Source organism: Oncorhynchus tshawytscha, linkage group LG10 (genome assembly GCF_018296145.1).
Source record: "Oncorhynchus tshawytscha isolate Ot180627B linkage group LG10, Otsh_v2.0, whole genome shotgun sequence".
In the NCBI taxonomy this organism is placed as follows: Eukaryota; Metazoa; Chordata; class Actinopteri; order Salmoniformes; family Salmonidae; genus Oncorhynchus; species Oncorhynchus tshawytscha.
Window position 1 is genome coordinate 19,068,775 of NC_056438.1, and position 22,421 is coordinate 19,091,195.

The 22,421-nt window shown below is 41.5% G+C and overlaps 1 protein-coding gene across 1 annotated transcript; it reads right to left on the reverse strand.

Moving 5' to 3' along the window:
- Window positions 1–820: 820 nt before the first annotated feature.
- On the reverse strand, window positions 821–8,625 carry tm4sf5 (transmembrane 4 L six family member 5). Its single transcript, XM_024404889.2, has 6 exons — window positions 8,068–8,625; window positions 6,798–6,878; window positions 6,420–6,562; window positions 3,352–3,490; window positions 2,750–2,803; window positions 821–1,825 (listed from the first exon to the last, which is right to left on the reverse strand). The coding sequence occupies exons 1-6, from the start codon at window positions 8,239–8,241 to the stop codon at window positions 1,808–1,810; spliced, it is 609 nt and encodes a 202-aa protein (XP_024260657.1). The 5' UTR covers window positions 8,242–8,625; the 3' UTR covers window positions 821–1,807.
- Window positions 8,626–22,421: the final 13,796 nt, after the last annotated feature.

Below are 22,421 nucleotides of genomic sequence, written 5' to 3' on the forward strand. Positions count from 1 at the left end.
TGTTGGATTAAATGCGGAAGACACATTTCAGTTGTACAACTGACTAAGTATCCCAACTGACTATTCTTATGTGCAGTATTCCTCTGTCAGTCTGACAGTCATACAACAGCCTCTCTGCTTTTCTCGCTCTCTTTCAGCTTGTTTTCCTATTGAGGAAAGAATCTATATTTATCCCTTCTAGTGCTAGTAAGGGTGTTTATCTGGAAAGTTAGGTAACAATTACCACAAAGCTGTACGGTGGCAACAAAAGATTACGAGCTTAAACTGATCTTGTTCTAGTACTACACGAAAGCAGCAACTCACTCCAGTCCACTCCGGCCCCAGACATCAGGTTTTCCATCTGTATGTCTTACGGTCACCACAGGGCTCACTGTGACCCCTCACCTGCCCCTGATGGACACTTCTGTTAGTTCTGAGCTGGCTGCCTGTGTCTAACGCAACTGATGAAAGCTATCTCCTCTCTATCTCTCTCTCTATCTATCCCTATGCTTCTGACAGCCTTGCAAAAAACTTGATGTCAGTTATTGACAGGTTTAACAGACCAGTGATTCTGCTTACGTATCACACAGTTATTAAAGTGAATCATTCCTATTGAGTTTACCGGATGTACAGTTTTTGTGCTTAATCAAGGGATTCTTCATTGCTTTCCATTATGTAACTCTGGGTCAAGTTGGGTTAGGGCTTTGATACATGTGAACTTCTCAGTTGTCTGCCTTCTTCATTAACTGTTGGCCAGTATTGAATTACCAGAACCCAGATCATTAAGACTTCATAGGCTACTTGACCAATGACTACTTGACCAATAACAGAAAAACATGTCTAATTTCCCAAAAGTTTTATTGCTTATTTGTATTGTTTTGAGGTATGTGATTATACAAAAAAATATACAAAAGATCATGTTAAAGAAATGGTTGCTTAAAATAAATTAAATAAAGAATGGAAAATAACTTGAGAAACTCCTGAGGAATCCTCAGATCACGTACTGTATGATGTTTCCATGGGCAACACATGAAACAGAAGCAAGGGTTACAACTATAACATGGCAGTTTTGAGATTAAAGAACTACAATGACTATGATTGATATGGCACACTGGCATGATTTTAACATATTAAAAGTAGACAATATGCTTCAAACACAAAAGGGAAAGCTCCTGGCAGATAGGCACTTTAAAAAAAAGTTGTGTAGTAAGTGATTGGCAGTCCTGGTGCTGGTATGTCATCAAATCAAATTTATTTATATAGCCCTTCGTACATCAGCTGATATCTCAAAGTGCTGTACAGAAACCCAGCCTAAAACCCCAAACAGCAAGCATGTCATCAGTAGTACTGAGCGATTAACCGAAATGTTGGTTATTTTTTGTTTTTTTAAAACAACTTATTGAAAGACGTCGGTTACATGATTTGAATTCCATTTAGTTCGGTTCTTTTCTGTGAGCTCAATGTGCAGTTTCTGTAGAGATTAAATCAGATCAAGCCTGAACTGAACTGACTTGGAATGAAATAATGAAGTCATAAAGTAAAGTAATGTGAATAAATGATGGTTAATAAGTAATACGCAGTAAAGGACCGTCACTACCACCATGGGACTTGTATTAAATGTTTTATTCTGTGTTGTTACAGCCTTCAACACACATAACGTATAGTGTATTATATAATCGAACGCAAAATCAAAAACCGTGATAATTTTTTTATAATCGAACCGAAACTAAACCGACCTGAAAAAGCACTAATCGCTCAGCACTAGTCGTCATTAAAATAGGCTGTGGCATTGCAGGGCAGTCTTCTCTACTTCTTCTCTCTCTCCATCTCACAATCCACCATCATCCTGAAAAAATAAAACAGAAACAATTATATGTGTTCATAATCACTTCTTGAAAAGGCAACCTCAGATTCAGGGTATTGTGGTTTCTGGAAGAAGAGTAATTCATATTGTTAATGTTCGATATTTTATACATCACTGATTTGACACAGTAATTCAACAAGAGTCAATGGATATGAATATATATGCAAGCGTCCGAAATGGCATCCTATTCCCTAGGGCGCCATAGGCTCTGGTCAAAAGTAGTGCACTATATAAGGAATAGGGTGCCATTTGGGATGCACAAGGTGAGTGAATAAAGGTACACAACACGGGCCTACTCTTACTGTATGTTCGCTCAGCAACTACATCTCAGCTTAATCTTAAACCACCCATTGATTTATTCATTTTAGCCTGGATTTCACTGAGCTGGACTTCAATCAAATTAGGCTTATTTTTCATCTTTATTTAACTAGGCAAGTCAGTTAAGAACACATTCTTATTTACAATGACGGCCTAGGAACAGTGGGTTAACTGCCTGTTCAGGGGCAAAACAACAGAGTTTTACCTTGTCAGCTCTGGGATTTGATCTAGCAACTTTTCAGTTACTAGTCCAACGCTCTAATCACTAGGCTACCTGTGTTGGGTCATCAGATGCTACTCAGGTAATAGTAACCTTTCATATATGCTTGTTAGAGTGGTTTCTGTGTAATTTTTTCACATGACCCTTACCCAACTATACAGACATGTTGTGCTATACTGTAAATGTTACATTTCTTATAAATGGCATTCTTTTACTTCAGAACCACAACTCAACACTCCTCAACTCAAATGTTACAACATAATTATTACTTCTGCAGAAACACTGGGTCAGCAATATAATATAATTACTTCTAATGAATCAACAGTCATTTCAAATCAATTGATAATCAGATGAATTTGTTTAATTACCTCCTTGTCATCACGGCAGTCCCCACAGAAGCAGCCGATGCAGCCGTTGACCACCTGGATACCACAGTGATACATTTAAAAAATATAATAATCATTTTTAAACGTTATTTATTTCACCTTTATTTAACCAGGCAGGCTAGTTGAGAACAAGTTCTCATTTACAACTGAGACCTGGCCAAGATAAAGCAAAGCAGTGATGCACAAGCAACAACACCGAGTTACACATGGAGTAAAACAGACATACAGGCAATAATGCAGTAGAAAAAAGGTCTATATACAGTGTGAGCAAATGAGGTAGGATACCGGAGGTAAGGCAATAAATAGGCCATAGTGGAGAAATAATTACAATACAGCAAGTAAACACTGGAGTGACAGATGTGCAGAAGGTGAGTGTACAAGTAGAGATGCTAGGGTGCAAAGGAGCAAAAATTACATGCATCATTATGACAGTATGTCTATGCCCCAAAATGCACCTTATTCCCTTTATAGTGCACAACTTGTGACCAGGGCCCATAGAGTTCTGGTCAAAAGTAGTGCACTAGTATATAGGGAATAGGGTACCATTTGGGACATAACCTATGTGTTCCATTCAATTCTCTGACCTGGATGCCACAGAGGATGAGTTGCAGGCCCCCCAGGCCCAGCGTGATGGAGAAGAGGACCAGGTGCCACAGGGCCGCATTGGCAGGGATCACACACAGGTCCCACAGAGAGTGGTCAAACAGGTAACTGCTGTTCCCACTATAGAGGAGGGGGAGAGGGGGATGGGAGGAGGGAGGAAGAAAGGGGTGAAAAAGGACAGGGACGGATGAGAGTGGTTTAGGGATAAGAGGGAAGAGAGGGAGAGTAGAGAGGAAATGCAAAAGAGGGTTAGAGCAATGATGTAGACCAATGTGTTTTACATAGATACATTATGAACAGAGGGGAGAAAGTAAAGTATTGAGGGAAAGTAAAGATTAAGAGGCAGGTTTAGTGAAGAGAGGAGAAGTTGAAAAGATGGGCAGAGAAGAGAGATGTTATTCAGTAAGTAGCAAAAGGGAGGACAGGTTAAAACTGTGCAGACATCTGTCATTATCATCATTTCAGTAATCAGCTGTCAAACGTGATTCCCTTCAACCACAGCATTATCTTTGACTCTGACTGCCGTTGCACGTACACCACAGAAACGCCAACATCCTTCTGTTGACTATTTCTACCATAAACGTGTTGCAACTCTGTCATGATGCCATTTAGCTGTTTGATATGTTATTAACTATGTGACCTGACCAGGACAAACGACGGGCCTGGGCCTGGTTTAGTTGAGGTGGTCAAGAAACATTCAGAGCCCAGGTGCTCCCAGACAGACTCTGTTTGACCACTCCCTGTGAGACCTGTGTGTGACCCCTGTCAATGCGGCCCTGTGGAACCTGGTCCTCTTCTCCATCACGCCGGGTGAGGGCAAGATGGCGCCGACAGATAAGGCAGCTCTGCTTCTAGCTCCTAAGCAACTTTGCAGTATTTAGTTTTTTTGTGTGTTATTTCTTACATTATTAGCCCAGAAAATGTTGTGTTTTTAAATATTGCCAGAAATAACTTTTGGATATCAAAGCGGCGGTAACTCACCAGCATTAAGACCGGGAATACGACTTCCCTGGGCAATTGAACTGATTCCAGAGGCTGATCCAAAACATGCCGGCGGAGAAGAAGTATTCGGAGTGGACTTCTAGTCCGACTCAGGAGGCACGCACATCATCCCCCGCTTCCGAGTATATTACTCACTTATGTTCAGTCTCTGGATAATAAAGTAGAAAAGCTCAGGGCGAGAATCTCCTTCCTGAGAGACATCAGAGATTGTATCATACTCTGTTTCACGGAAACATGGCTTTCTTGGGATATACTGTCTTTGTCCATACAGCCAGCTGGGTTCTCAGTACATTGGGCAGACACGAATAAAGAACTCTTGGGGAATAAGCAAGGTGGATGTGTATGTTTCATGATTAACTACTCATGGTGTGATTGTGATAACATACATAAACTCAAGTCCTTTTGTTCACCCGACCTAGAATACCTCACAATCAAATGCCAACCTTATTACCTCCCAAGAGAATTCTCTTCGGTTATAGTCACAGCTGTGTATACTCCCCCTCAAGCTGATACCACGACGGCCCTCAAAGAACTTCACTGGACTTTATGCAAACTGGAAACCACATATCCTGAGGCTGCATTTATTGTAGCTGGGGATTTTAACAAAGCAAATTTGAGGAAATCGCTACCGAAGTTCTACTAACACCATGACTGTAGCACTCGCTCTAAGAAAACATTAGACCGCTGCTACTCAGCTTTTTCCTCCCTCCCTCGGCAAATCTGACCACGACTCCATTTTGCTCCTCCCTAGCTATAGGCAGAAACTCAAACAGGAAGTTCTTCTTCTGTGTGTTTTATGGCGGCTACATCCCAAAAAGATGTGTTGCCGCCACCAACTGGACGGATTGAAACCAAAACAAGGTGAAAAGAAAATCCAATGTGGGGCATTCGAAAGACGTGATTTCATGGTTTCCACCACAATTGCAACATGTCACATTTTCATCACTTTTATAGCACATAATGTGATCTTTTCCACAACTTGGACATCTCGGCTCCTCCCTTCTGCAAACACTTGAAACATGACCAAAAGCTTTACAATGATCTCACTGCTTTGGTCTTAGGATAAATGCTCTGTCCCTCGGTGGCGGATTTAGGTATAGGCGACATGGGCAGCCGCCCAGGACGACATCTTGCCGGGGGTGGGGTGCCGCACCAAAACTGTGGGTCAATTAACCTTGTCGGAGTGGGCTCCCTGATTCTAGTTTGTGAGCTAGGCAGGCTACTTCCTGGGAAGGTCTCCCACTCAGAAGTACAAGATGGTGAGGTGGGCGAGGGGTAGGTTGACTTCACGTGTCCCCACTGGAAGCCTGAGGTAGGGGGAGCGGGGGAATCTTTCAAAATAGCACACCTCTAAAATCAGTCACACTACGAAATGCTACCAAATAAACCACAATTCATTCATAATACTGTGAATATATAGTTTCACAGACATATTGCTGCATTTGTTTCTGGTTTGTGTGAAATCGTAAAGAATAATATAAACCAGTCTACACACCACCAAGGTGGATTGGTTTAGTCTTGATTCTTGGTCAACAGTGTTGGGGGAAGGGTAATGTAGTCTTGACTCTTGGTTGACAGTGTTGGGGGATGGGTAATGTACTGATTCTCGATTGCCAAATCAACACCAATTGGTTTCTATTTGTCTTTGTTACTTCTTTTTGATATTTATGAGTCTTATTTTTGTATATATTTGTATATTTATATAGTTTTAAATGTTCTGATTATATATTTGTCTTGTTCCAAATGTCTGAATAAAAATTACAGTTATTGCAGAATGGTGCTTTTATGGGGGGTTGGTGGGGGGGGGGAGCCATACAAGCTAGAACCATCACTGCTGTCACTACACCCACATTAACATCTGCTAAACATGTGTATGTGACCAGTACAATTTGATTTGATTTTGATCTGGGTTGAGGGTTGAGGTGTCTGCTCCTTACCCACTAGTCTATTCTGCCATCAACTGGCTGTTGTCGATATTGCAGTTAATACCCACTTTAAGAGAGGGATGGAGGGAGGGAGAAAGCGATAGAAAGAGAGAGCAACTCACCCTGGTAGGTCCTCAAAGGGATATTTCCATTCTCCACTATCAATCTGACATTTAGGTCCAATGGCCAGTCCCGCAGAAGAGACACTAGTGCAGTAGATAGCTCCGACCAAACCAAAAGCAGCCGAGAAGACAGAGTTCAGCATCTGTTGGAGACACACACACACTTAATATCCTCCTTCTCTACCTCTCCTTCACTCACATCAGTTTCCTGAGTTTCACTTTTTTTCTTTTCTTCTTCTGAGCTGCTCCACACTGCTAACCTTATGCGTAACCCTAACCTTAAATTAAGGCCAAAAAGCAACCCAAAGAAATCATGAAATTTTACAATATAGCCAATTTGACTTTGTGGCTGTGCTATCTATTGGAAACTCTACTCACTCTGCAACGGTTTCCGCAGCAACCATTTCCACAGCAACCCTTGCCCCCGGCCCTGATAGCCGAACAGCTGGGGCACAGCATCTGAAAAGAACACAGACAGACAGAATAACTTGAATTCTACTAAGCTGCATATCATCATCATACTTCAACTATCACAACATGTACTAAAACACAGAGAAAATATTGCTGTGAAAAAACACACTTGATTGTATGGGTACTTCTTGAGCTCTTTGCTCACGTTCCAGTATGTGTGTGAGTGTGTGCATGTGTGCGTGTCGTGAATGCTCTTATCTTCTACGCAAATATTTGTCAATCGATTCGATTTTCCTTCTCTCGTTCCAAAGGGCAAGGACTGACTGGGATGGATGGGACTGGGAGTAAGAGGGAGCACTAACACACAGTACAGAACAGTAGTGGGTTGGCTCGAACCACTAGAGCTGTTCACATTTCCTCCAGGTAGTAATGAATACACTGTTAATAAAGACACACCCTGTTATCGGCCCTGAAACGTCCTTATCATCACTATTATATCACAGGGTACATAAAACAGGTTGCATAGTTTCCACTGACAAGGCTATCAATGTGGATATTCTGATAGCTGCAATATGGTAGTATCCTGACCAAAGATTTGTTGGCCATGGCATATCAAAAGTGATGATGGAAACTATCTGTCTGTTTCCCACTACTGGCATGTACTTCCCTTTGCCGAACTGGTGCAAGTGTGGCTCTGTTCAGTGGAATGTTTGAGATAGGTATTCTTTTGATATCACAATGAATGCATCCTGGGAGTGGAGGACAGATAGAGTGGGGGAAGTAAAATAGGTTCCCCACTGTAATTAAATAGTCAAACATTAATCAGTTACTCTCCATCTGTGATAATACAGTAGAAACTGGAACCTCTTCCTCCTTTTCTGACATAATCTTTCATCTTTATTCATACCAAATCCTTCCACAATTGTACTTCTATTACTGAATATAAACATTCTGGAAATGCCTTGATCCAGCCAAAGATGTATACATTATTACACAGGTATTTCCATGTCTTTTACAAGAGAGACATGTCCCTGTCGTCTTTGTACACTCTCAGAAAAAAGGGTTCCAAACGTGTTCGTCAGAGTGAGAACCCATTCAAGAACCCTTTTGGATTCCAGGTCAAACCCTTTTGGGTTCCATGTAGAACCAACCCTCTGTCTAACCTTTTTTTCCCCATGAGCGTACAGGTGAATGAGTGGTGTCAAGGTGTCCATCTATGCTCAGTCAATATACTCACAAATATTCCCCCTCCGATGAGGCCGCCCATGAGCCAGACCTGCAGGGAGACATGACTGCTGTCCTGCTGCTTTCCGTCGGGGAAGAACAGGAGGATGTTGGAGATGATGCAGGCGAACGCCGAGGGCAACAGGATCAGGCCCACCAGGCGAGAACACTTCCCAGTGCAACACATACTGTCTTTACTCCGTCACCAGGTAGCTCAGTGATACTGCAGGTAGGGTATGACAGAGACCGAGACAGTGGAGAGTAGACCCAGACTGAAGAAGAGATGGTAGATAGAAAAGAGGAGGGGAAAAGACTTCACGATCAAGACAGACACACAGCAGGAGGAAGAAGGGAAGAAGAGGCTGAGATGACAGGGCTGTTGTTGGTCTCAGGAGCCACTGTGTCCAGTATATTCCACTGTGCTGGACAATAAATCGTCTCTTTCTCTTCAGCCCTTCAGTTCTCCGTGTAGACCCCTGGAAGCGGAACACAGGTCCCTTGCCGGCCTGTGGAATGGAACTAAACAGAACAGAACTAAATCAGGAGTCAATTCTAGAATTGCCCTTTGATACCTGCCCATGTGTGTACTCTGGCTGTTGGTATCAGTGACATTTATGGTTTGTTAACACAGAGAGGGGGGTTGGTGGACTGGCCGGGGGATTCTGTCTCTCCCTCAGTGGACGGAGGCTGATCAATCTCACAGGGATGTGTAGGGGAAAGCACAAGCACACCAACAACGACACAGAGGAGAAGATAGCACAATTCGCATTAGAATGCTAGAATCCTAACTAACTTAATCTGCTGACAGGTTACATCAATGGAAACTAGTCACCTTTAGGATTTTCATTTTATGGCTGTTGTATCAATTGACGTGTTTGATTAGTGTTCTCAGTGATGTGATAGTGGTAGGGCTTTATTACTGAGTGTCATAGTGCAGGGTAATAATGACACCGACCATTTCTCACATGTTGGGACTCTTTGTACTTACATCCAGCTGTGGACTGGACCAGGGAGCTCTCCTTTAGCTGGAAAGGCTGTCTTGAGTGTGGCCCCCATATGGGATATCCAATACACTGACCTTCTCTGTCATTCACTGTATATTACAGTGATGTTACGGTGAATGACAGTGGACATCAGACAGGTATGAGTGCAGGCATGTTAAAAATCACAAACAGTACAGGATGAATACGGTGGTGAAGCCGTGGGACAGCTGAGGGAGGAAGTCACCAAGTCATGAACTAATTGCTCGAGAAACTGACACAAGGCAGAGCTTCGCTTACATTTGCCAGCTAGCTAACGTTAGCCACTTAGCCGTTAGCCACTTAGCCACCTAGCTAAAATTCACAACATGTTTTGCAAATTGGTAACATATAATACAAATTGCAATTCGTAACATATCCTATGAAATTGGTGATGGACATCCACAAATTCATACATACCATACGAAATGTAACATATCATACTAAATGGAGTGTTAATTAATCAGGCTAAAACCTACTTGATCAACCGTGTATTATGACCCTGTGAGCAGTGAATTTGCATGTTTGTACAATTGCGTTTCATTGGGCTAGGCCCGGTTTGCAGTGAAGTGGATGTTGAACCTTGGATGTTGAGTTCTCCTTAACCGTATACCTCTTTAGTATGTGTAGTGTCACTTTTTAGCAATGGTGGGAAAAGTACCCAATTGTCATACTTGAGTAAAAGTAAAGATACCTTCATAGAAAATATAAAAGTGAAAGTCACCCAGCAAAATACTTACTTGAGTACATTTACATTTTAGTAATTTAGCAGATGCTCCCATCCAGAACGACTTACAGTTAGTGCATTCATATCACAGGCATAGAAAGTACAAGTGCTGGTCAAGTGGGGGGGGGGTTCGAGATGAGGAGGAGGATTATTTAAGATACTGAAGAGGTTGGGTTTTAGATGTTTTAGAAACATGGGCAGGGATTCTGCTGTCCTAGCTTCAGGGGGAAGCTGGTTCCACCATTGGGGTTCCAGGACAGAGAAGAGCTTGGACTGGGCTGAGCGGGAGCTGCCCTCCCGTAGGGGTGGCAGGGCCAAGAGACCTGAGGTGGCAGAACGGAGTGCTCAGGTTGGGGTGTAGGATTTGAGCATAGCCTGAACGTAGGGAGGGGCAGTTCCTCTTGCTACTCCACAGGTAAGCACCATGGTCTTGTAGTGGATGCGAGCTTCAACTGGAAGCCAGTGGAGCATGAGCAGCTCTAATTTCCCACAGTTCTATTAACAATGGTGAGTGCAGGTGTTTGCCTGGCGTTAGCAAAGGACTGGTGTCACTGGCTCTATCTAGTAATAACAATAACAAAGCTATATACAGGGGGTACCAGTACCGAGACAATGTGCGGGGGAACAGGTTAGTCGAGGTAATATGTACAGTTGAAGTCAGAAGTTTACATACACTTAGGTTGGAGTCATTAAAACTCGTTTTTCAACCACTCCACAAATTTCTTGTTAACAAACTATAGTTTTGGCAAGTCGGTTAGGACATCTTCTTTGTGCATGACACAAGTCATTTTTCCAACAACTATTTACAGACAGATTATTTCACTTATAATTCACTGTATCACAATTCTAGTGGGTCAGAAGTTTACATACACTAAGTTGACTGTGCTTTTAAACAGATTGGAAAATTCCAGACAATGATGTCATGGCTTTAGAAGCTTCTGATAGGCTAATTGACATCATTTGAGTCAATTTGAGGTGTACCTGTGGAAGTATTTCAAGGCCTACCTTCAAACTCAGTACCTCTTTGCTTGACATCATGAGAAAATCAAAAGAAATCAGCCAAAAAATTCTAGACCTCCACAAGTCTGGTTCATCCTTGGGAGCAATTTCCAAAACACCTGAAGGTACCACGTTCATCGTACAAACAATAGTACGCAAGTATAAACACCATGGGACCACGCAGCCGTCATACTGCTCAGGAAGGAGACGCGTTCTGTCTCCTAGAGATGAACGTACTTTGGTGCGAAAAGTGCAAATCAATCCCAGAACAGCAGCAAAGGACCTTGCTGGAAGAAACAGGTACAAAAGTATCTATATCCACAGTAAAACAACATAACCTGAAAGGAAGAAGCCACTACTCCAAAACCCCCATAAAAAAAACAGACTACGGTTTGTTACTGCACATGGGAACAAAGATCATAGTTTTGGAGAAATGTCCTCTGGTCTGATGAAACAAAAATATAACTGTTTGGCCATAATGACCATCGTTATGTTTGGAGGAAAAAGGGGGAGGCTTGCAAGCTGAAGAACATCATCCCAACCGTGAAGGACAGGGGTGGCAGCATCATGTTGTGGGGGTGCTTTGCTGCAGGAGGGACTGGTGCACTTCACAAAATAGGTGGCATCATGAGGTAGGAAAATTATGTGGATATATTGAAGCAACATCTCCAAGACATCAGTCAGGAAGTTAAAGCTTGGTCGCAAATGGGTCTTCCAAATGGACAATGACCCTAAGCATACTTCCAAAGTTGTGTCAAAATGGCTTAAGGACAACAAAGTCAAGATATTGCAGTGGCCATCACAAAGCCCTGACATCAATCCCATAGAAAATGTGTGGGCAGAACTGAAAAAGCATATGCGAGCAAGGAGGCCTACAAACCTGACTCAGATACACCAGCTCTGTCAGGGGGAATGGGACAAAATTCACCCAATTTATTGAGGGAAGCTTGTGGAAGGCTACCCGAAACAGTTGACCCAAGTTAAACAATTTAAAGGCAATGCTACCAAATACTAAACTTCTGACCCACTGGGAATGTGACGAAGGAAATACAAGCTGAAATAAATCATTCTCTCTACTATTGTTCTGAAATTTCACATTCTTAAAATAAAGTGGTGATCCTAACTGACCTAAGACAAGGGAATGTTACTGGGATTAAATGTCAGGAATTGTGAAAAACTGAGTTTAAATGTAGTTGGCTAAGGTGTATGTAAACTTCCGACTTCAACTGTAGGTAGGTGTAAAGTGACTATGCATAGTAAATAAACAGTGAGTAGCAGCAGTGTAAAAACAGGGGTCAATGCAAACAGTCCGGGTAGCCATTTGATTAATTAACTGTTTAGCAGGCTTATGGCTTGGGGGTAGAAGCTGTTAAGGACCCTTTCTTACCCAAACTTGGCACTTCGATACCGCTTTCCGTGCACTAGCAGAGAGAACAGTCTATGACCTGGCTGGAGTCTTTGAGAATTTTTAGGGCCTTCCTCTGACACCGCCTGGTATAGAGATCCTGGATGCCAGGAAGCTTGGCCCCAGCGATGTACTGGGACGTACGCAGTCCAGTGGAGGCTGTTGAGGGGAGGACGGCTCATAATAATGTCTGAAATGGAGCGAATGGAATCAAACACATTATTCAGCTCCAGCCAAGTTTCCACCAACCTCCTGTGGTATGCACTACCCTCTGTAGGGTCTTACAATCGGATGCCGAGCAGTTGCCATACCAAGCTGTGATGTAACCATGCTCTTGATGGGAGAGTTGGCGGGGTGCATTCTACTGGGATTGGTATTCTGTAGGAGAATAGGGATTTAAAAATAGTGGGAAGTCTTTCAGCAGTACAGGGCAGGGTTTTAATAGTACATATCGATTTGAGGGGTACATTTCTTCAAATAACTATTGCACCATCGACACCCAAAGAGAGGGAAACGATTACCAACTGGACACTATTTTTATGATAAATAGACAGGTTTTTATGGGGGATAAGACTGTGGGTAATCTCGGAGGGAAATACAATTTGGTTGATATTTATATAGTGGCGCATGCAAATTATCCCGGGTTCACCTGGGGAAACAGCAGGGGCGAGAGGAGCCACATAGATTGTGTTTGTCAGGTGTGGACTCTGCACGCGTCACTCCGGTATTCTATACTGACCACAGTTGCCTGTCTCCCTTTCTGCCTTAAATAATGACAATACCTTGTGTAAAGACCCCGAATTAATCTCTAACTTTGTGAATTCTTTCTATAAAAATCTGTAAAAATCTAATTTTAATGGGATTGAATGTCAACATTTTATGAAACATGTCCATTGTCATGTTCCAATTATTTCTGATGAGTTCAAATCCACATGGAAAGATGAGTTTTTTAATAGTAGATATTAGATTAGAAATGCTCTTAAATCTATGAAGAAAGGCAAAGCACCTGGAACAGATGGTCTTTCTGTACAATTGTATTTACACTTTTGGGAACATTGAGTGGGACCAGTATTCAACATGTTCCAAGAATGCCTAGCTAAGGGTGATTACTACCATGAAACAAGGGGATATTACCTTAATACCAAAACCTGATAAAGATCGCTTTTTCATAGATCATTTGAGACCTACTACATTATTAAATACAGATTATAAAAGGATAACTTTAGCATATGCCAATAGACTTATATTGGGCCTAAACCATCTTATTAATGAATTGGTTTCATGAAAGGTCGCCACATCAGCTGTAACATTAGGTTCGTTTTAGAATTGATTGATTACGCTGATTTAATTGACTCCAACGTATTTATTTTATTCCTCGACTTTTGTAAATAATTTGATACAATAGAACACAAATTCCTTATACATTCGCTGTACACGTTTGGTTTTGGGACTATAGCTTTGTCTCTGTTATCAATATGTTTTATAAAGATATTCATATTTATATTATGATTAATCGTAACACATCCCAAATATTTCAAATTCATCGTAGTGTACGCCAGGGTTGCCCTATTTCAGATGTCTTATTCGTTTTAGTTGTAGAATTACTATCTATTAGCATTTTAAACAACCCTGAATTAAAAGGTATTCCAATATTTGGAAAAATAAATACAAATATTTCAGTTAGCAGACGATACCGCTCTGTTTCTAAAAGACAAGGATCAAGTTGCTATTGCACTTAATATCATCAAATCATTCTCTTCAGCTTCTGGTCTGGAACAGAATTTAAATTTAAATAAATGCGAAATATTATCGACACGTAAATCAAATGACCAATCTATTGAGAATATTCCAGTGAAAGATAATGTGAAATATTTAGGGGTGCACATGGTGAAAAAACATATTGTCCGTCAACATCTCAATTTCTCTCAGATTCAAGAAAAGAAAAATCCATCTTTAACTGGTTCCATCGTGACCTCTCTATTATTGGAAGGGTTATATTGTCCAAATCAGAGGTTCTGTCACGTTTTGTCTACCCTGCTCTATCCTATTTGTAGCTGATCAAACCAGCAAGGATACCAACAAAACTTTCCTACACTTTATATGGAAAAATAAACAACGCAAACTTAAGGAGTCTGTAATATGAAACCAAAGTGCTGATGGTGGGCTTGAAGTACTAGATTTCATTGATATCAACAATACCTTTACAGTTAACTGGGTGAAAAGATGTATGCTTAGCTAGGAATATATGTGGTACTTCATTTTATATGGTACTTCATTCCCTGCGATATTTGTATGAAATTGGGTGGTCTTCAATTTTTGTGAAAGTGCAACTATTCTCCAGCAAAATTACCCATCAAACTGGCCAAATTTCATGAACAAGCCCTTTTAACCTGGAAACCGTGTTATGTCTTCTGCCACGCCATATGTTGTTGATTTAGACCAAACGTGGTGTGGTAGGGAGAAAATTTACCTGGAACTTGCAATTGCACATAGTGTTCAGGGATATATAGGGTGCGTTCATAAATTCACTCGGGCTATCTACTCGGATTTCAGAGCACTCTCATCTGAGTGTGCCAGAGCGCAGAATAACTGTGCAACACCTGTTGAATATGACCGGTGTCAAATCAAATCACATTGGTCACATACACATGGTTAGCAGATGTTAATGCGAGTGTAGCGAAATGCTTGTGCTTCTAGTTCCGAACATGCAATAATATCTAACAAGTAATCTAACAATTTCACGACAACTACCTTATAGACACAGAAGTGTAAAGGAATTAATAAGAATAAGCAGCACAGCTACAGTCATCAACGATCTAGATATCATGACAACAGCCTAACGAGCTCTGCTAGGGCGAGTAAAATGGTCAGAGTGAGGTGTTCTCTCATTTGTGTCTGGAAGTAGCTAGCCAACTTTAGCCAGTTAGCTTGGGTGCTTGCCGTTGTGTGGTCAGAACGTTGGATCAACCCTACTCCTCGGTCAGACCGTCCAGCTCCGAACTTCCGAGAGCGAAACACTGAATTTATGAACAGACAATCTGACAATGTTCTGAATTTACGAACGTCCAGAGTGCCAGAGTGAATTTAGAAACACACATCGAGATGCACCTGCCAGCTATTAATGTAAATGTGGACCATGAAAAGGCTTTTGACAAGGTAAACCATTCGTTTTTATGTAGAGTTTTATTTTTCGGTTTTTGATTTTTTTTTAATGATATGGGTAAGAAAGGATTTATAGTAGACTGATGTTGGTAGCAGGGTAAATATGACGAATATTGGTAAATATAATCACGCAAGTACGAAGTGTCAGACAGGGGGACCCTCTCTCAGAGCTATGTTGGTGTTATATATTGAAACGTTCGCATGCAAGAGATATTCAAGAAATGTCACAATTTTATATTTTAGACGACCTGAGCATGAAAGAGGCAATCAACGTCATTGATGAGTTTTCAGTTGCCTCCGGGTCGAAGATGAACATAAATAAAACATAAATAAAATATATGGGACAGTGGAAATGGAGAACTGTTTATGTGGTTTGAATGTGTGCACGGGACCAATGGTAGTGCTTGGGATATCTTTCGGAAATAAAATTAAAGATGACCTGTTGAATTGGAAATACAAAGTAATTTCCGTTAATAAAAGATTGGGACTGTGGAAATAAAATGAGGCGACTATCTTTTAGCGGACATTCTGCCTTCATTACTTCACCTTGCCTATGTGTTTACGGTTAAGGGTCATGGTGGAGTGGGATAGTAGTAAGCCAAAAACTGAAATGATCCCTTTACATTTTCAGAAAATAGTTGAATGGGCATGTCGGCTTGTCTGCAAAGTAAAAGAACATGTAGTCAACCACAGAATGCTATGTGTTAAATTGCTACTGATACAATTAAAATGTTTAGTCAACAGACGGAACTATTTTAATTCGCTTGTTTTACACAGACGTCTTTGAGTTCGTTCAACATTATAAAATCATAATTTGGCTCTGAATACATGTTGTCCCAGGGACAATTGTTTTGCAATTGAAACAATGCCCTATGTTTTATGGGAATTTTCTTTAGCCCATTAGTTAACAGGAAAATAAAAAGAGATTTGTGATATATACATTTTAAAAAAGATTATGAAGAGGTAGCCAAATTTGAACTAAAACATTTGGAAAAGTATTACAATTAGTGACTAGTATCCCTTATCAAGGCAAAACTTTGTGAGGCCATATGTAGCGTCAATGACACCCTCAAGTGGTCACCGACGGGATTGGTTCAATTTATAAAACAATGCAATTCGAAATAGATAAGTGGGGTATCATATGTGTAAAATGTATATGGAAAGGGATATGCCTTTCATTGTAAATGTATTTTTATATATATGTATAATTGTATTTTCAATTGTATTTTGTAAATATTTGATATATACTGAGGTTTATTATGAGTTACCCTTGTATAGGCTATGTGTATGTTTTTATTATTTTTTAAATGATTATTTTAACCCCAAGCCTACAAATCTAATTAAAATGATAAAGAAATTCCTATTAAAATCAAATCCGTGTTTAAGCTAAAGATATCAATGTTTTTGCATGGGCTGCGTCTCAATCCACCACATATGCTGATATTGCCCATCCGCATCTGGGGTGAAAGGTGGCAGAGCTAGAGCGGTGTTTGTCAGACCATGAGACATCTGGGGTGAAAGGTGGCAGAGCTAGAGTGGTGTTTGTCAGACCATGAGACATCTGGGGTGAAAGGTGGCAGAGCTAGAGCGGTGTTTGTCAGACCATGAGACATCTGGGGTGAAAGGTGGCAGAGCTAGAGCGGTGTTTGTCAGACCATGAGACATCTGAGGTGAAAGGTGGCAGAGCTAGAGTGGTGTATGTCAGACCATGAGACATCTGGGGTGAAAGGTGGCAGAGCTAGAGCGGTGTTTGTCAGACCATGAGACATCTGGGGTGAAAGGTGGCAGAGCTAGAGCGGTGTTTGTCAGACATCTCTGGGGTGAAAGGTGGCAGAGCTAGAGCGGTGTTTGTCAGACCATGAGACATCTGGGGTGAAAGGTGGCAGAGCTAGAGCGGTGTTTGTCAGACCATGAGACATCTGGGGTGAAAGGTGGCAGAGCTAGAGCGGTGTTTGTCAGACCATGAGACATCTGGGGTGAAAGGTGGCAGAGCTAGAGCGGTGTTTGTCAGACCATGAGACATCTGGGGTGAAAGGTGGCAGAGCTAGAGCGGTGTTTGTCAGACCATGAGACATCTGGGGTGAAAGGTGGCAGAGCTAGAGCGGTATTTGTCAGACCATGAGACATCCCAAAAAACGATCTGAACGGTGTGGCCTACAAAGTATCATGTAGGCCTATCCTTTTGTCCTGATTTGGTAATTGTCAGGTTCCTCCCGAGCTTTGTCAAATTGCTACCATATGATCCGTAACAGGTGAAACATTTGAATATTAGAACTCATTATAATTGTTAATATGATAATTTCACAAGACTAAAATAGCCCATATGGCCTGTGTGTGTAAATCTAAAAACAATTGTATTTGTCACATGTACCGAATACAACAGGTGTAGACTTTACCGTGACATACTTAGTCTACTTATGAGCCCTTTCCAAACAATGCATAGTTAAGAAAATTACCAATTAAACATAGAAATAGTAACACAATAAAAAACAATAGCGACGCTATATACAGTGGAAAGAAATAATATGTGAACCCTTTGGAAACACCTGGATTTCTGCATTTGGTCATAAAATTTGATCTGATCATCATCTAGGTCACAACAATATACATACAGTCTGCTTAAACTAATAAAACACAAATTATTCTATTTTTCTTGTCTATATTGAATACATCATCTAAACATTCACAATCTAGGTTGGTAAAAGTATGTGAACCCCGAGACTAATGACTTCTCTGAAAGCTAATTGGAGTCAGGAGTCAGTTAACCTGGAGTTGGTTGGTTGGAGCTGCCCTGCCCTATAAAAAACACTCACAAAATGTGAGTTTGCTGTTTACAAGAAGCATTGCCTGAATTAGCCATGTTGGAAAAGAAAAGCCATATCTCTGTCCAGTGTCTGTGTTCTTTTGCGCATCTTAATCTTTTCTTTTTATTGGCCAGTCTGAGATATGGCTTTTTATTTGCAACTCTGCCGAGAAGGCCAGCATCCCGGAGTCGCCTCTTCACTGTTGATGTTGAGACTGATGTTTTGTAGGTACTATTTAATGAAGCTGCCAGTTGAGGACTTGTGAGGTGTTTGTTTCTCAAACTAGACACACTAATGTACTTGTCCTCTTGCTCAGTTGTGCACCGGGGCCTCCCACTCGTCTTTCTATTCTAGTTAGTGACAGATTGCGCTGTTCTGTGAAGGGAGTAGCACACAGCGTTGTACGAGATCTTCAGTGTCTTGGCAATTTCTCACATGGAATAGACATTCATTTCTCAGAACAAGAATAGACTGACGAGTAACCGGCCGCGACCGGGAGGTCCGTGGGGCGACGCACAATTGGCCTAGCGTCGCCCGGGTTAGGGAGGGTTTGGCTGGCAGGGAAATCCTTGTCTCATCGCGCACCAGCGACTCCTGTGGCGGGCTGGGCGCAGTGCGCGCTAACCAAGGTTGCCAGGTGCACGGTGTTTCCTCCGACACATTGGTGCGGCTGGCTTCCGGGTTGGATGATAAGAAGCAGTGCGGCTTGGTTGGGTTGTGTATCGGAGGACGCATGACTTTCAACCTTTGTCTCTCCCGAGCCCGTAGGGGAGTTGTAGCGATGAGACAAGATAGTAGCTACTAATTGGATGCCACGAAATTGTGGAGAAAAAGGGGTAAAAATTCAAAAAAATAAATAGAAATCATCTGTTTCCAGCTACAATAGTCATCTACAACATTAACAATGTCTACACTGTATTTCTGATCAATTTGATGTTATTTTAATGGACCAAAAATGTGATTTTCTTTCAACAACAATGACCTCAAACTTTTGAACGGTAGTGTAGGTTTCTTCAACAACAGGTTATGGTCAGTAATATCATAGGCTGCACTGAAATCTAACAGTACTGCTCCCACAATCTTCTTATCAATTTCTTTCAACCAATCATCAGTCATTTGTGTCCGTGCAGTACATGTTGAGTGCCCTTCTCTATAAGCATGCGGAAAGTCTGTTGTTCATTTGGTTACAGAGAAATAGCATTGTATTTGGTCAAAGGCAATTTTTTCCAACAGTTTGCTGAGAGCTGGCAGCAAGCTTTTAGGTCTGCTGTTTGAACCAGTAATGGCCCCTTTACCACTCTTGGGTAGCGGAATGACTTTGGCTTCCCTCCAGGCCCGAGGACAAAGACTTTCCTCTTTCCTCCTGATGTTATCAAGTTATTGATTTCATGAACCTTGTTTCTAAGGCTACATATATTAACATGCGCTATGTTCAGCCCTTTCCTGGGTAGCTTATCAGAGAGAGACATGATATGGAAAAGAGCAAACGAAGCAAGTTAAAAAAATATGCATTCAGCAGTCCATTAATCAGTTGGTGTGTGTGTACTGCGGAGTTGAAGCTACGAACCCATAGGCTTGGCTCTCTCATCCCTTCCAGGCTTCTGGGAGTGAGGGTGGACAATGAGCCTGTCATAGGGGGATGTAAGCCATGTCCCCCCTCGCTCTGGCAGCTTTCATGGCTGAGATAAGTTCTGTTGAATCAGGACACAAGGGCGAGTTAAAATAGGATTTGATTTGCTTTACAATTTTCTATCACTAAAGGTGGTGATATTTCAATTGGATCTACTTACACTACACTCTTGAAAAAATAGTTCCAAAAGGGTTTTTCGTCTGTACCCATTGGAGAACTCTTTTTGGTTCCAGGTACAACCATTTTGTGTTTCATGTAGAGCCGTTTTGGGTTCCATGTAGAATCCTCTTTGAAAGGAACCCAAAACATGCTGAACAAAAATATAAACACAACATGTAAAGTGTTGGTCCCATGTTTCATGAGCTGAAATAAAAGATCCCAGAAATGTTCCATACGCACAAAAAGCTTGTTTCTCTCAAAATGTGTTCACAAATTTGTTTACATCCCTGTTAGTGAGCATTTCTCCTTTGAGAAGATGATCCATCCACCTCACAGGTGTGCCATATCAATAAGCTGATTAAACAGCATTATCAGTACACAGGTGCACCTTGTGCCGGGGACAATAAAAGGCCACTCTAAAATCTGCAGTTTTGCCATACAACACAATGCCACAGATGTCTTAAGTTTTGAGGGAGCGTGCAATTGGCATGCTGACTGCAGGAATGTCCTCCAGAGCTATTGCCAGAGTATTTAATATTAATTTCTCTACCGTAAGCCACCTCCAACATCCTTTGGAGAATTTGGCAGTACGTCCAACCGACCTCACAATTGCAGACCACTTGTTTGGCTTGTGGTCAGGCGGTTGGCAGATGTCAATATTGTGAAAAGAATGCCCCATGGTGGCAGTGGGGTTATGGTATGAACAGGCATAAGCTACCAACAATGAACACAATTGCATTTTATTGATGGGAATTTGAATGCACAAAGAAGATATCGTGACGAGATCCTGAGGCCCATTGTCGTGCCATTCATCCCTCGCCATCACCTCATGTTTCAGCATGATAATGTACGGCCCCACATCGCAAGGGTCTGTACACAATTCCTGGAAGCAGAAAATACCCCAGTTCTTCCATGGCCTGCATACTTACCAGGCATATCACCCATTGAGCACGTTTGGGATGCTCTGGATTGACGTGTACGGCAACAAAGGAGATGTGTCGCGCTGCATGAGGCAGATGGTGGTCACACCAGATACTGACTGGTTTTCTGATCCACCCCTACCTTTTTTAAGGTATCTGTGACCAACAGATGCATATCTTGAAACCCAGTCATGTAAAATCCATAGATTAGGGCCTAATCTACTTATTTCAATTGACTGATTTCCATGCATGAACTGTAATTTAGTAAAATCTTTAGGCTAGGTTGTAGCAACCTCATGATGGGTATAGAGAAAATATGAGTATCATGTAGTAGCCTAAACCTATCGATGTTACATTGAACTAGGTGAATGGAACATGAATGGCAGTCATCTAATATGCTGTAATAGAAATAAGGTCATGAAAAAAAAAGAACGTCCTCCCTCATCTTAAACGACACTGACCGCCACTGGTGAGCACCCATGTCCTGGGGTTGAGGATGGACACTGGTGAGCACCCACGTCCTGGGGTTGAGGATGGACACTGGTGAGCACCCACGTCCTGGGGTTGAGGATGGACACTGGTGAGCACCCACGTCCTGGGGTTGAGGATGGACACTGGTGAGCACCCACGTCCTGGGGTTGAGGATGGACAGAATGACAGGTTTGGGACAAGTCCAAGTTGTTAAGGTTGTAGAAGTCGTGTAGTCTATGCCTTGCATAACCCTTTTCCTAACCCTAACATAATTCTCCTAACCCTAACATAATTCTCCTAACCTGTTGCGTAAATTCTCTAATCTGCCACGAAAAGCCACATCTGACAAAGCTGTATCCCATCTCGTCAAAACCCTGATTTCTTCTTCAATGAAAACAGTCATTTTGAAGCCGACCTGTCAGACAACTCTTGTATAAGTCCGGTATTGATATTATTTCTAGATTGTGGACAATATTGTGAAATTATTGTCTCGTTTGTTGTATATATGTATGTTATTGAATAGTTGTAACAGTTTTTGAATCTGGCACCCCAATCAAATCAAATCAAATCAAATTTTATTTGTCACATACACATGGTTAGCAGATGTTAATGCGAGTGTAGCGAAATGCTTGTGCTTCTAGTTCCGACAATGCAGTAATAACCAACAAGTAATCTAACTAACAATTCCAAAACTGTCTTATACACAGTGTAAGGGGATAAAGAATATGTACATAAGGATATATGAATGAGTGATGGTACAGAGCAGCATAGGCAAGATACAGTAGATGGTATCGAGTACAGTATATACATATGAGATGAGTATGTAAACAAAGTGGCATAGTTAAAGTGGCTAGTGATACATGTATTACATAAGGATGCAGTCTGATGTAGAGTACAGTATATACGTATGCATATGAGATGAATAATGTAGGGTAAGTAACATTATATAAGGTAGCATTGTTTAAAGTGGCTAGTGATATATTTACATCATTTCCCATCAATTCCCATTATTAAAGTGGCTGGAGTTGAGTCAGTGTCAGTGTGTTGGCAGCAGCCACTCAATGTTAGTGG

Bases quoted from the DNA above. Each gene is read 5' to 3' on its own strand.
- tm4sf5 (XM_024404889.2), bottom strand. From the start codon at position 8,241: ATGTGTTGCACTGGGAAGTGTTCTCGCCTGGTGGGCCTGATCCTGTTG. The intron at 3,491-6,419 runs GTGAGTTGCTCT...CCTCCTCTATAG, and splicing joins CCCTTTGAGGACCTACCAGG to TGGGAACAGCAGTTACCTGT. The intron at 2,804-3,351 runs GTCAGAGAATTG...TGTGGTATCCAG, and splicing joins TCATCCTCTGTGGCATCCAG to GTGGTCAACGGCTGCATCGG.